Genomic DNA, 16,108 nt, shown 5'->3' on the forward strand with positions numbered 1-16,108 from the left:
GAGGTACTGTGTGGGTACGGCCTTGCATGGCCTTGTTTTAGTGTTGTCTGTTTATATGTCAGTAAATACGTTGTTGTATACTCTTTGTGTGTGTTTACTGACTACTGGGTCCTGTGAGGGGTAATCCTACTACGTTAGGATGTCTCTCAGGTGGAGGCGCTGTGTATCAACGAACGTGATCACCCCAGGCTCCCAGCGGCGGAGGATCAGGCCTCGTTAGCCACGCAGGTAACGGCAGCACGGGTAGTTTCATTAGCTACGGAGAAAGGGAGCTACATAAAAAAGAAGTAATTTTATTTTCAACTAAAATTCATTTAGCTATGAAATTATTTAAATAATTTGTGCAATTTTCTACAAAACCTGATAGATATTTGTATCTGTGTGTGTATATATGTGTGTGTGTGTATATATATGTGTGTGTATATGTATACACTTTTCCCCTCTGAAAGCTAGACATTTCTAACTTTCACTCAGCCTATTTGTATACAGAGTTGCACATAGTAGACACCAATAGGTGAAAATACTGCTTTATAGCATTTTAAGCTTTAAAAGGCAATAGAATCATTTTACCCGGACTATTTCAGTGTTTCCATTGCAGAAAATGGCTTCTGTGCTTGTCAAATTCACTTTCGATATGGACATGATTTATAGGTACTGCAGTAGCAACTAACTGCTATTTACGGCTAACATGTCATCCAATCACCTGTGGGCTCCCTTCCTCCACCCCCACTAGTAAACTAACAAACAGGTTTAACTCTGGGCTTTACAAAAGCTCTTTCATGGAAGAGTCACATACTGTATGACTTGTGGGGGTTTTACATTCTATACATGATTCTGTTCTTACTTCAGAGGTCGGTGTCATATTGAACAGCAGGCTGTTTGGTGCTATGTCAGCAGAGAAATGGTTAAGGGATCTTGTGTTTTTTTTCCAGCACACAGTGCGTTATGTTTTTTCCTCATCATATTGGCAATGAAGGCAGCATTGATGCTATATGTGCGTGCTCATGAAATTGTTGCAAGGAGTTTGAATATTTCACTTGTGACGGAACGGTAAGCCTTCTGCTTGGAATTTTAATAGCTCACAAATTGAAGATCTCATTTCATAAAACAGGGTTGTTTTTATACAGGTTTGCCAAATTCACTTGGTCACTCACGCTGAGGTGACATCTGTATTCTGTCTCTGACGCATCTAAGTCACATCTAGAGACATTTACGTTTTACATAGCTGTGTATATGTGTATATATGTGTGTGTATATTGTGATGTCTCCGTCACAGCGTAGGATCTTGTGTCCCAGATTAAGGCAGGAAACTTATTATTTCTCTATATGGGGTTTATTTAAAGGGATAAATAATACACTAACAGGCCCGTCGTCCCTTTAAGTCAAAACAAAATCATAAAATAAACTCCTACTCCTTTTAGGAGGCTAACTACACATTCAGTTAAAGCTGAAGCTAAGCTTGTTACCACCTCAAACAGGTACTATTATAACTGAACATATAAAGTCTCTGAAGACAACAATAAAGGGTTTCGTTTATCTGTTACTCCAGGGTTTGGAGCAGACGTCCCCGCTTCAGCACAGTCTTGCATCCTTCCTTCCTAGGGGAGCTCGGCCCACGAGAGCTCAGAGAATCTCTCCTCTGTAAGTCCAATGTTAAGAATAGGACATCCCCGCTTCAGCACAGTCTCGTGTCCTTCCTTCCTCTTCCTGGGATTAAGACCAAGGCAGTCCCAGCAGACTCCGTGACCACAGCCCAGCAGGTCTAAGGGACTGTGCCAGCCTCTTTAGCTGGGTAGCATTTCCTATCTCTTCCCTTCTCTGGGGACAAATCAGTCTCACTCAGCATGGCATCTTCCTGTCTGCCTTAAAAACACTTCCTTGTTCATTCAGACCAGGCTGATTAGCTGCACCTGAGGGTAGCTTATTCAGGGGAAATTAGCTCCATGTCTGTTGGAAAGTATTTATCAATCCAATGATTTTTTTATTAGGTGGTTTTTGGGAGGAACCCATACACAGACATATACAATATACAGCAATACGATTTCATCAAAAAAATGTATTTATTGCTTTATAAAAGAATATTGATTAACACCTCCACTCCTCCACATCGCTGTACATAAAAAAAAATGTTTGAAACACAATTAAAAACACAAGGACAAAACATCCATCTGGAAAATACATGGCTATAGATATACAATAATTCATGAAACAGGTTGTATTACTGTTGTGTAATTAATATGGAGTGGTTCAATCCATATATATCCAGCACAAGTCCCAGCAAAAGACAAGACAACGTATGAAGTACCCTAAAGGAATACTGATTTGAATATTCTGTGCTGTAGACCTGTGTATTTCCTCGAGTCCTTGAACGGACACAGGCGAATAACTCCCAGATGTCAAGCAACGCGATGTTATATTAATTATGTTTCCAAAGGAATCCTTTGTAGATATTCAGAATGTGTTTACACAAGTTGGAACTGATTGTTTACAAGTTCTGCTGTATTAGAGCTTCCCAAACTCTATAATAGTAATAATAATAATATGTTCTTGTAGAGCCGTGCTAGTTTTACGTAGCGCTTTACAGAGACATTTTGCAGGCACAGGTCCCTGCCCCGTGGAGTTTACCATCTATCTTTTTGGTGCCCGAGGCACAGGGAGGTAAAGTGACTTGCACAAGGTCACAAGGAGCCGACAATGGGAAGTGAACCAGGTTCCTCTGCTTCAAACTCAGTGCCAGTCCGTGGCTTTACTCACTGAGCCATGCCTCCCTAATGGCTCTATATGGCCCTATTTGTGCAACTCCACCGGGCTGCTTCCCTCTCCAGTTTGAACATTATTACTGTCCTTGTTTAGACCCATACAGTGAGCTCTTCAAACTGCCAATTCATGGCCTTTTTATACTTTGGTGCTGAAACACTAAGATTACTATCAAGTTTGAGTTAAAGTATGTGTCCAAAATGTCCTGCTGAAACGCCCGCCCGAAGACGAGAATGCCCCTGTCTGACAGCGTAATCAGTAGCGCGTTGATCCAGGTGCTCCCACTTCGGAACGATATTGTGATACTTACACATTTGTTTTTTCAGTCGTCCTAGCGACCTTCCTTTATCTGGAAACATTTGATGTAAGCGTTTTGGACCATAATTCAAGATTCTTGATAAAGTGCATTTTTGTTGCACGAAACGCGTCGAAGGTTTCACAACCGTCTGTTTTATGATCTCTTAATTAATAAAAGATTTTTTGCCAGACCACTCTTGCCTTTTTGGCTGTGCGCTGCACGCTTCACTACATTGGACCCTTCCTAGATTTTGCAAAGGCTTTTGATACTGTTGATCATGCTATCCTGCTTAACAAACTCCAGAGCTCTGGAATAGGGAAGCATGCTATAAACTGGTTTCAGTCCTACCTATCAGGTAGATCCCAACATGTGTCCATCTCAGGCTCTAACTCCAACCCCCTGATATCACCTGTGGTGTACCGCAAGGCTCTGTTCTGGGGCCCCTACTCTTCTCAGTGTTCATCAATGATCTTCCCATAGCTTGTCAGGAAGCCTCAATACACATGTATGCAGATGACACAATCCTATATGCACACAGCCTCTATGACCTTCAACACATACTTCAGAATGACTTTTTGAGACTCAAAAACTGGATTTCCCAAAACAAACTGTTTTTAAACACTGACAAGACTGTAACAATGGTATTTGGGACCAAGACTAAATTTATAAAGCTTCCAGCGACTGAGCGCCATATTAGAACCAACGATAACACCACCCTAACCCCTGTCACTAGTTTTAAATACCTGGGCATATGGTTTGACTTCCACTTAACATTCGGGATGCACATTGATACCCTGACAACCAAGACCAAAGCCAAACTAGGGGTACTTTACAGGAACAAATCCTCCCTAAGTCTCCTGGTCAGAAAGTGTATCGCACAGCAGATGCTAATGCCAATTATTGACTATGGAGACATAGTATATGGCTCGGCACCTCAAACCCACCTTGGCAAACTTGACACCCTCTACAATTCAATTTGTTGTTTTGTTCTCCAATGCAACTATAACACACATCATTGCGAAATGCTCAAAGAACTAGATTGGTCATCACTCGAGTCTAGGCGCAAAGTTCATCTTTCCTGTCTTGCCTTCAAATTCTTTATGGGCAAGCTACTGTACCCAGCTACCTGAACAAGCTCCTCACCCCTACTACATGTAGCACTTATCATCTGAGATCAGACTCCAAAAGACTGTTCATGGTCCCAAGGCTCAACAAAGTACCGTGCACCCCAAAACTGGAACAACCTACCAGAGACTCTCACATCCACCACCAGTTTAAGTTCTTTCAAATCTAAGGCTGTCACACATTTTAATCTGGTCTGTAACTGTTTCATACGCCCATAATATATATTATCTTTAACTGTGCATGCAATGTATTATATATAATGTATACCCTGTTCATTTATGTAACTGTATTTGTAACCATGTATTATTTGTTTTACTCTGTGCCCAGGACATACTTGAAAACGAGAGGTAACTCTCAATGTATTACTTCCTGGTAAAATATTTTATAAATAAATGTAATGATCTACTGTAACAGACTTATAATTGCTATTAAAAAAACATAAAAATGGAAGGGTTTCTCTGCAAGATATGAAGAAAAATAAAAGGGGTCCTGTTTTTTCTGAACACAGTGGGTATAGATACGGTTATTCAATATTCTGTGATGAGGGAAGAGTCCATGTTCAATTATTCAAATGGTGCTTTTCTACTATCCAGCATATTAAATAGGGGCATATACAAGGACTATCATGTTTGCCCTTTAAAGCATACTGTAAAATAGCTGTAGCTGTAAAATGAAAATTAAGAAAAGAGGGTTACCGTGTGCAAGTAACTGACTGTCAGTTATGGAATTTTCTGCGTTTTAATAGTTGCACCCTAATATTTCTCCGCAATTTACGGAAGGAAACAAAAATACAAAGCGTGAAGTATGCTCTTGGTATTTTAAAAATGTATGCTTTGTTCTTGAATGAGATTTGAAATTATGGTCGATACTGCTTTATGAAAAAATAGCGTTCTAACACATTGGAATCACATATATATTTAAAAAAAAAACATTCTGACAGTTGCGTATTCATAGGTGGGGTGTGATATTCAAGCTAATTTGCATACACCCAAAAAGCAAGCACTTGGCATTAAATAACACTAGTGATATACGCCAGCTTTAAATAATTAGAGCTATGTGATCAGTGCTAGAGAAGTTGAAGGTATCACACTTTTCTACCATAGGTTTATTTAATGGGCCTTGAAATTAAACCCTACGGCAGGACATTGTGTAAACGTTTTGATGCCTGGGCTACCAATACATTTCAAAGGAATTCCTTCAGGCACCAAAGGGATTAACAAACCACACAAACACAGTACAAACAAAACACACCATCACTAGCTGGCCACTTGGGTCTCTAAGGGGTTAATATATTAAGTTCAGCATTGTTAATATGCTATATTTTTAGCATCCATTCTAGGTGGCTAGTTTTATCTTGCCTATGTATGAAGGCTAGATCTGTTTATGCCAGCCTGGGGTGGGTAATAAAACGTGGAGATTTTTTTTGGGTGGGGGCGCAAGCCCGATTATTGCCAAGTGTTGGAATTTAGTAGTAATTCACTTGTGAATAGGTAATGAGCCGTTCATTCCTCATTATGCATACAAGTACCTGCTCATTTGTGATACTTGTGTTACATGTAACGCTCTTCCATATGTAATTAGGCAATACATACTCATTTACATGTTAATTAGCGGTTATGGAGATAACTTTAACCCACACTTATCGTTGCAACATTTATGGGTAAAATACATCTTTTGTAAATATGGCGGTGACCGTAACTCACTCTTCGACCGTTAACGCACAGCAATATCAATATCGCAGTTTACAAAATGTAAGCCTATAAAAACTCATTTCAGATGTGAACTTATTCTACAGTTCTCTACAGAAGCCCGGTTGTAATATTGATGGCCTATTGGTCATTTTTACTTCACTTTGGAATGTTTCATCCTCCATGCAAATATGCCTGATTAGTCTTGATAATAGTAAGGACGCAATAAATATAGGCAAAGATCGAACAGAAATACATGGTAAATATTACATTTTCTTCCTTTTTTGAAAATGTGTTGATGTGAAGCTTTCACGGAAAAGTGCAAGGTACATGGCAAATGCGCCTTAACTCTTGTTTTTTTGGGGGTTTTTTGGGGGGTTTTTTCAGGGTATATCTGAAATGTAGAGAATGATAAAAGTAGACTGTGCATGAACGGATTTTTCTACTGTTGGTCAAAAACTGACAGATGGTTCTGGTCTAGTTTATAAGGGATCGATCAAACCTACAATTCCAAACGTTTTGACACTTGCCATGCATGTTTTAAGACTTTAAAGTAACTTTCCGAATGTCACACGTTATCCCAGACAGAGATTTCCATCTGGATAAACTGCACATGGACAACCATTTTTAAGAGTCCCTGAAAAATATAATTTATGTTAATATTGCTCACCATGGAAGCTTCCATCGTGAGTTATTGGTCAGGATTAAAGAGAAAGTCCTATGAAATGTGTAAAATAAAAAAAATAATTGAATAAAGGGCGCAGTACTTACAGCAATATTTCTTATGCATTATATATACCACTAAGAACCTTTCAACAACACAACAGTGTCACCTTCAAATTGACCGCATCATCAGCTTGTTTTTGTTTGCACCAGAACTCTGTTGATGGCAATATGAACGTTATGTGTTTACTATCAATAGTGGTTTCCCCTAACACACAGACCCAGATAAGGAACTGTTTTGTTCACATTTGATTTGTTTGCTTTGAAAATATGACTCCCAAGTTGTCAGTTGTGTGAATTGGGGCTGAGGTGCTGCTTTCATTGAGTAATATTATTATTCAGGTTAATGGAAGTGCTCTGGGATCTATTCACAAAAACATTGACCTGTGTAGTATATTTACTACAGTTTATTTGTAAATAATTTTTCTGAAGAAATAAATTCCCTCATAACATGGGAACAAAGCCTGGCTGGCTTTTTACTAGAGATGTGGTAAATTTGGTATATAATTTAGTTTATTTTTTATTTGACCTTTTCTCTGCCCTTTAGTCTGAATCCATGCTGCCGCAGACCGTGCGGAGGTGTCTGCGCGCGGCGCGATCAAATGCCTTAAGGCATTGATTGCGCCCATAGACTGCACGAGTGATAGCAGGAGGGGGCACGCGTTGCGCAAGGAATCAGCTGAAACTGATTTCTTGGTGTGACGGGCAGGTCACGTGAGCGGTGAGCCGCAATTAGAGTGGCTTTAGTAGGGGCTCACCTGCGCTTCCGCGTGCTTGCGGAAGCGCAGGTCTTGGGGGAATTTAAAATTCCCCCGCTTGCCGGCGAGACAGGCAGGTCACGTGAGCGGTTCGCTCAATGAGGGCGAACCAGCTCCGTGACGTCACTGACACGCTCCCAATGGCGCATCTAGCATGGCCAAAAAACACACCCGCTTTATGTGGGTGACGTCACGAATGCGCACCCCTCCACGCGGGCGAAGTCAGCATGGTCCGGTCCTTAGACATACCTGCTACATCAACATTAAAATTCAAAATTTTTAGGGGAAGATCAGGATGGCTGGTCATGGCTATGTGATCGCTACCAAAGCGATCATATGACTGGAAATGCCATAAACCCAGTGGGAGAGAAATTGTACAATAAACTGCTCGTTTCACCTGGTTCACAAACTAGGGTGAAAATGTTGCACTTACCTTCTTTTTACACATTGCTGCAATATAATGTGCACAGTGGCGAGAAAAAGTTAGTGAACCCAATGATAATTACGGAAATTCCATAGGTTTTCCATGATAACCTTCTTGAATCAAAAACAGTCTTTTTTCTTAAATATCCAATAGGGTTTATATTAACCAATTCCATGTCTTTTGAAACAAAATGATGTATGAATTAGACAAACAATCAGTAATTAAGAGTCAGGTATGTGCAAAAGTAAGTGAAACCCTGGTTTTATCAGCTAAATTAAAGGGGATAATTAGAATCAGGTGTTTAAATAATTAGGTAGATTTTCAGGTGTGAGTTTGGGAGGCCCCTCTCTATATAAAGATCAGAGACTTTGTGCGTTTGGTTGGTTTTCACCATACAAGTGTGTGGAAACACGTCATGACACGCTCAAAAGATATCTCTGAGGACCTCAAAAAAGCAGTTATTGATGCTAATCAGTCTAGAAAGGGTTACCAAACCCTTTCTAAGTATTTGGAGCACCACTGTCGGACAGTCTACAAATGGAGAAAGTTAAGACCACAGTCACTCTACTCAGGAACCATCGTCCTACCAAAATCTCTCCAAGAACAAACCAGTAAAACATGCAGGGAAGTCAAAAAGAACCCCAGAGTAACATCCAAGGATCTGCAGGTCACTCTTGAATTGGCTAATGCAAGTGTTCATGACTCAACTTTTAGAAAAAGAATGAATAAGAATGGTTTTCATGGAAGGCTAGCAAGGAGGAAACCACTGCTCTCTAAAAGAACATTTCTGCCTGTCTGATGTTAGCCAAATAGCACATAGATGATCCATAAGACTTCTGGAACAATGTTCTCTGGATAGTTAAGTCAAATTTAGAACTTTTTGGCCTCAATAAGAAATGTTGTTAGGCGAAAACAAAACACTGTGTTTGAACAGAAGAACCTTATCCCAACCGTCAAACGTGACGGCTTGCCATCAATTACACAATGCATAATTCATGGTTGTATCAAAATATTCTAGAGGAGAATGTCAGGCCATCCGTCCGTTCGCTGAAGCGAAAGTGGGTCATGCAGCAAGTCAATGATCCTAAACATTCAAGCAGATCGACAAAAGAAGAAGAAATTCTGCCTTTTAGAATGGCCTAGTCAAAGTCCGGTCCTAAACCCCATTGAAATGTGGCATGACCTGAAGCGAGCGGTCCATGCAAGGAAGCCCCAAATGTTGCTGAGTTGAAGCAGTTCTGTAAGAAAGAATGAGCCAAAATTCCTCAGGACTGATGTGAGAGACTGACCAGCAGTTTCAGGAAACAGTTAGTTGAAGTTATTGCTGCTCAAGGGGGTGCCACCAGGTACTGAATCTAAAGGTTCACATACTTTTTCACACATGGTTATTGAATCATTTGTGGATAAAAAAATGTTGAAAAAGTATCCTGGTTTTTTTTGTCATTTGTGTGATCAGGTAATCTTTATCTATTATTAGGACTTAGATTACGATCTAATAATGTTTTAGGTTTGAAATATGTGAAATGCCTCTGTAAAGCGCTACGTAAAACTAGCAGCGCTATACAAGAACTATTATTATTATTATTATTATTATTATTATTATTAAATGTGACAATCCTGATGGGTTCACAAACTTTTTCTCGCCAATGTATTTTGGATTCGTGTTCATTTTGTCCAGCCTGTTTTTCCTGACATTTCCTCTGGTCTTTTCCAGAACAGAATAAAAGCTTGCAGACTCCATGAACATACAAGTAAACAAATGAGTGATTTAAGCGCTCCAGCGCTGGATCCATAACTGTTTCTACACATAATGCAATGATATAAACAGAGGCACAGTACTAGGAGCTAGTGATGTACAATAAATGAATTTAACAGTGACCCTCAATAAGGTATAAAAGTCCCAAGGGACAAATATTCCCTGAAGGTTAGGAATGGTGGGTTGTAGCCCACCTGTCTAAACCTCATTGGGATAGTCCCTGGACTAATATTAACACATGAGATACACTTGGTAATATGTAACAATGTACTCACAATATGATGTAACCCTGTCCTGTGCCTCTTGATGAGCATGCGGCCAAGTGTTAGGCTGAGTCCATGGTCCCTGCTGGCGTGCTGAGGTGCGCTGAGGCGCAGGGAAAGCGGGTGCTTTCCCTGGCCTTGCGGTTGCTTACCGCAAGCGCTCTCAGCAGCCGTCTGGGGGCGGGCGCGTCACTGGCCGGGGGCGGGCCAGTGACATCACGGAGCTGGTTCGCCCTCATTGGGCGAACCGCTCACGTGACCGGCCTGTCTCGCCGGCAAGCGGGGGAATTTTAAATTCCCCCAAGACCTGCGCTTCCGCAAGCACGCGGAAGCGCAGGTGAGCCCCTACTAAAGCCACTCTAATTGCGGCTTTAGGGGCTCAGTGCTGAGCGGGTGCGCGCGTCAGCACACTTCCGCAAGCACGCAGCAAACATGTCCGGGGCCTTATAGTGAGGTGAACAAAAATAGGATTTTGGGCATACAGCCAATAGAGTGGGTCACAAAAACAAAGTGAATTAAAAATGCTTTATTTGTCCATAGTTAAAAAACGGAGGTAAACACCCTCCTATGCGTTTCATGCAGATAGCACTTTCATCAAGGAGTCATCATTCACTTCGTTTTTGTGACCCACTCTATTGGCTGTGCACCACAAAAAATCTTATTTTTGTCCATGAACATACTTTTAGTACCTTTCAAATTCACACATTTTACTTTCAAGGACATTTGAAAAAAATGGCTTCTGTATTTTTTTTCTGTTCAATTGCAAAACACAATGTTGAATATTTGGGTGCATTGCTGGGAAAGATTTTTTATTTTTTTTACTGATCATTTTATGATATGCCTTACATTTTATTTATTTATGAAAAAAATCAACTACCCGTACAAACAATAGCAATATGTTAGTAAAAATAATGGTATTGGATATTTCACACGCATTTTCCTTCATGTGCCCTTGCTTGTGATTTTAAGATGATTTGTGGCAGCGTTACATAATGAACATATTGGGATATGTCACATTAGGCTTTCGGGCTTGTCCTATAAATTACGAATCCGTCTGCACTCCTGTTACTCATGATCTCTTAGAAATTGAAATGTCGCACCAGGTGCTGTCTAGAGCAGTTTCCTGTAAAGGGTCCCATATGTAATAATAATAATAACTTTATTCCATATGGCGCTTTTCTCCCCAAGGAACTGAAAGCGTGTCACAGTTACAGCACAATGTGCGGTATGCAACATTGTACATAGGATATTTAGAGGCACAGTGGTATGTAGCAGGCAGCAGCGTTACTCTACTTGTCATTTAAATCCCATTTTTTTTGCCAAGACTTTTCAGCTGTCATGAGTTTGTTGGTATATACCCTGTGCTAATGTTTTGGAAGATGATAAAGTAAAGGTGCGGGCCTACGTTGGGGAAAAAATGTAATTAATGACTGTGACCTGTTTTAAAGTACGTGATATATTCTCTTAAAAACATATACCAGTGAAAGCAGTTGTGTGTAGTCGGTGTACCTCAGTGAGAAGGTACTCATTGTATGCAATCCTTCTATATTCCAATTGAGACTAGGGAAGCATGAGATAGAGATAAAGCAGATAGGCAACAAAGCCATCCACAGCTTTGTTTTCAGCCATTACCAGCATACACGATTACATTTGAATTTCCGAATAATTATAGGCCTACTTTTAAAAAAAAAATGTTTTTAATAAAGCAACACCAGATTTGAAACAAATAAACATATCGCTATAATGAACAAAAACAGAAAAGCCAGCGCATCATACAAAATTACATAACATATTGTGCAATACCCGTGTGCTTATCTGCTCATGAAAAAGGGTAATTTAGTTAAACCCTTTGGCCAAAAGGTTATAAGCCTGCAGCCACGTCACGGCATGACCAATCTGCAGGTCCTAACACTACCTAGCACAATTCTCATGCACCTCTCTTTCCTGCTGGAGGGAGAAAGACCACTGGGTCTGTGATTCACAGGATCGTGATAAAAACTGCTAATTGGAAAGTGAAAATATCGCTATTATGGTTTCAGTTGCTGCGCTGAACCCCAGTCAGTTCAGCTCTGGGAACCCCCTGCTTCCCGAGATACTGTACAGACCATCAAAGGGGATTGCTGGTATCTCCGTAATGCTCTAAGATCCCGCATCCCCAGGGCCAATAGGAAGATGAACCTGATGACATTGTGGCTTCCTGTTGACCCAAAGATTGCTGGAGCTTTCAAACTCCACAATTACATGAACTCTGCTAGCTAAGCAGAGCGCCTACTGGCACCCCCTGCGAGGTCTGTATCTCCGGAAGCAGGTGGTCCACAGAGCAGAAATGAATGGTGTTCAGCTCCGAAGACCCCGAAGATTTAATCCTATGATTAAAAAATCGCCTGCTTCCATTGCCTCTTCAAAGGCTTCTGCGATATACAAAGATCTGTGTGTAAAGCTTCCGGATTTTCCATATTGGCATTAAATTGACAATGTTTGGAAGTACTTTCATATCATCATTAATTTGGGAAATGATTTATTATAAAGAACATAGGAGGCCTATGAAAAGGCAACCTCAATTATTATATGTTTATTCTCTCGTTAAAAAAAGAAGACGGTATATGTCAACATTAAAATAACAAGTTGGTGTCTCACATACTGTGGGATATTTTCTTTTTGCCAAGAATATCATCAACTAAAGTGTCCATGAAAGAGTTAAAAATCTAAAACGAGTGGAGGATAAAAATGATGTATGTTTAGCATTAACTTTAACAGACATTGTGATAAAAATAAATTGAAAGTGGGTGTGCAAGCCTTAAATGTAACCAAAAGCCAACTAAAAATTGCGCAGCAGTGAGGACGTCCACAGTTGCAATGTAAATGGTTACATTTTGCAGCAGCTGGACCTTCAAAACCGCCAATGTTCTGCTACATTTCAGGGTAATTCAACATTGAAACTAATCCCATGTTCTACCTTCTGTTAAAAAAACGCACAGTGTGCAATCGGCGATGAGAAGTTACTGTGCAGCACTTCTGAGCTCTCTTTTGTATCCTCCCGTCTTTAGAACGAAGAAGTCACGATGATTCCCTGCGGACCCGCGCTGACGTTTGCCCAGAGTTTAATTCGACGAAAGATCGTAACACAGGAAAGTCTTGAAGATTCCAAATTATGCCGCTGCCTTTCGACGGTGGATCTCATTGCTCTGGGAGTTGGGAGCACCCTTGGGGCCGGCGTTTATGTGCTTGCTGGAGAAGTGGCGAAAGGAAATTCTGGACCCAGCATTGTGATTTCCTTCCTTATTGCGGCCCTGGCGTCTGTGATGGCGGGCCTCTGCTATGCCGAGTTTGGAGCCCGTGTCCCAAAGACAGGATCAGCATACTTGTATACATACGTCACCGTGGGTGAACTGTGGGCTTTTATAACAGGCTGGAATCTCATTTTATCATATGTCATAGGTGTGTTTTAAAAAGTGGTTTCGTTTGATGCTGGGTATTATGGAGGATTTAGATCTATTGCAAACAATTGTGAACAAGTATGCCTTGACTGGAATCTTCAGGGGCGGTATACTATTTGTATCTCATGTGTAATGGCAAGGGCTATGCATAATTTGTTATGTAGAAAGTGGAAGAGTGTGCCTGAGAGTTATATATATATATAGCACTTCTGTCCTCATGTAAACAGTCCTGGTGCATGTGGTCAAACCGGTCCCAGTGGGGTCAATAGGAAAATATGGTGGTCTCCTCAGCACTCCAGTCATCATGCAGATGAATTCATACAGAAATACTAATCCATAAGTAGGTGACTTGTTGGAAGAAGTGCATTTGTTGCCCGAAACTTCACCTGCTTACTTCTGTATTAGTATTTCTGTATGAATAAATTGGTCGTCATGATGATTTGGAGAGCTGAGGGGACCACCTTCTTTTCCTATATATGTATGTTGCATGTATTTAAGTTATTGTGCGTTTGCACATAATGTAAATATTGCCTTTCTCCCTAGTATATTGTGTGGTATGTTGTACATATGTTCTAACTAATTATTGTTTTAGCTTTAAATGGTTTTGTATTGATCTCTTTTAAGGTACTTCAAGTGTAGCAAGAGCTTGGAGTGGCACTTTTGATGAACTTCTTGGGAAACAAATTGGTCAGTTTTTCAGCACGTATTTCAGGATGAATTCCACGGGCCTGGCTGAATATCCTGACTTTTTTGCAGTTTGTCTTATTTTACTTCTATCAGGTAAATATATGTTATTAGACTTGCTTTTATGTACATACATAATCCATGTGAACATTTAGTACACTTGCTTATTGAATGCTTCAACAAGGATTATCATTGTGAGTCACAAATAGATAATGAATGTATCTATATCACAGAAATGTACAGGTGATAGTTGACACTTCTGGAAGGTATAATAATAGTATCTAACAACAGAATGGCATTGGTATTGGCATTGGACAAGAATCAATAGCAACAAAGTCCCACCCACCCATTCAACAGTAAAAATAATACACGACTTTGCAATAAGAGAAAGATACATATACCACCATGCAAAAATGATGAAACCAGAACTTGCAAGGTTAAAGCAGCAATATGGGTTAACTAAAAAAAAAATATATATATATTTTTTATTATTACGGGATTGAAGCAGGGGATCTCCGGAGCTGAGCTGTGTTAATTTCAGCTCCGGGAACCCCCTGCTTCAAGAGATACCGGCACCCCCTTCTGAGGTAAGTATCTTTGCGTAGTGTTATGGTCCAGGTCGATAGGAAGCCTCGCCAGATGACATCACGGCTTCCTATTGGCCCGCTGGACCTTTTTAAGTCGCCATTAGATTAGACGCACCGTTTCTCTGACTGCCCGGATACCTGCACCACTACAAAGGTAAGTGTCTCTGGAAGCAGGGGGTCCCCAGAGCTGACATTAACACACTTCAGCTCCGGAGACCCCCTGCTTCAAACCTGTAATAAATGTATTTTAAAAAGAAAAGTGAACCCGTATTGCTGCTTTAATTTAGTGTATTGAATTCATTAATCAAAAGCCTTAGGTTTATTCCCAGGGGAAACTAATACAACCATTACATTATTATAATAATAATAATGTAATTTAGTGCTGTTCTGAACCACTTTACTATAAGCATTGGGGGGACTGTAAGTCCGGGTCAGACCGGGTTCTGTGGCTTAGGTGGTCTTCAAATGACTAAGCGAAGCATTGCAACCATTCCAGAAATGAAGGATTATGCTTAAAGACATCAAAGAAGAGTATTCATTGTTTTCACCAGCAAATTCTAAACAATGTTCTACTTGTATGTGAACAATTTCTTCCTTTATCACATATATCGCAGTGCATTCCTCTTATAATTGTTTTATTTCATTTTTTATTCAATATACTTTAGTTGTGACACTTCAAAACTGCTTTATAGTTCATTATTGATCGCTGCTATTTTTGAAACAATATATCACAGTCTCCATCAGGACCGGTGCAAGGGTATTTGGAGCCCTAAGCGAACTGTCAGCCTTTCACCCCCCGCCACCCGCCTCCCGTCCCCCGCCCCTGCGCACACACACACCTTTCGAATTTCCTTTTCTATCCAACAGAAAAATCTATTAGGTATAACATTTAAAAAATTTCAAACATTCATACACTCTCCCCCCCCCCCCCTCTCCCTGTCACTCTCCCTAATTCTCTCTACCCCCTCCTCCGTCATTCTCTCCCCCCCCCTTCTTCCCTCATTCTCTTCTCCCTCCCCTTCCTCCCTCATTCTCTTCCCCCCTCCCCTTCCTCCGTCATTCTCTTCCCCCCCCCCTTCTTCCCTCATTCCCTTCTCCCTCCCCTTCCTCCCTCATTCTCTTCTCCCTCCCCTTCCTCCCTCATTCTCTCCCTCCCCCCTTCTTCCCTCATTCTCTTCTCCCTCCCCTTCCTCCCTCATTCTCTTCCCCCCTCCCCTTCCTCCCTCATTCTCTTCCCCCCCTTCTTCCCTCATTCTCTTCTCCCTCCCCTTCCTCCCTCATTCTCTTCTCCCTCCCCTTCCTCCCTCATTCTCTTCCCCCCCTTCTTCCCTCATTCTCTTCTCCCTCCCCTTCTTCCTTCATTCTCTTCCCCCCTCCCCTTCCTCCCTCATTCTCTTCTTCCTCCCCTTCCTCCCTCATTCTCTTCCCCCCTCCCCTTCCTCCGTCATTCTCTTCCCCCCCCCCTTCTTTCCTCATTCCCTTCTCCCTCCCCTTCCTCCCTCATTCTCTTCTCCCTCCCCTTCCTCCCTCATTCTCTCCCTCCCCCCTTCTTCCCTCATTCTCTTCTCCCTCCCCTTCCTCCCTCATTCTCTTCCCCCCTCCCCTTCC

General features: G+C 41.1%; 1 protein-coding gene and 1 long non-coding RNA gene across 4 annotated transcripts in view; one reads left to right on the forward strand and one right to left on the reverse strand.

Annotated features, from left to right (window-relative positions):
• LOC142500086 (uncharacterized) overlaps window positions 1-4,121 on the reverse strand; it is a 297,348-nt gene extending 293,227 nt beyond the window's left edge. The window contains exon 1 of the long non-coding RNA XR_012802801.1: window positions 3,961-4,121. This is a non-coding gene — a long non-coding RNA (uncharacterized LOC142500086). The remainder of the gene's footprint in view (window positions 1-3,960) is intronic.
• The window catches only part of SLC7A2 (solute carrier family 7 member 2), a 101,948-nt gene that overhangs the window by 51,955 nt on the left and 33,885 nt on the right, over window positions 1-16,108 (forward strand). For all 3 annotated transcript variants that reach the window (XM_075610050.1, XM_075610055.1, XM_075610043.1), the window contains exons 2-3: window positions 12,840-13,230; window positions 13,854-14,009. In XM_075610050.1, the coding sequence (XP_075466165.1) occupies window positions 12,855-13,230; window positions 13,854-14,009 (532 nt within the window). In that variant the 5' untranslated portion in view covers window positions 12,840-12,854. The remainder of the gene's footprint in view (window positions 1-12,839; window positions 13,231-13,853; window positions 14,010-16,108) is intronic.

Source organism: Ascaphus truei, chromosome 1, assembly GCF_040206685.1.
Source record: "Ascaphus truei isolate aAscTru1 chromosome 1, aAscTru1.hap1, whole genome shotgun sequence".
Classification (NCBI taxonomy): Eukaryota; Metazoa; Chordata; class Amphibia; order Anura; family Ascaphidae; genus Ascaphus; species Ascaphus truei.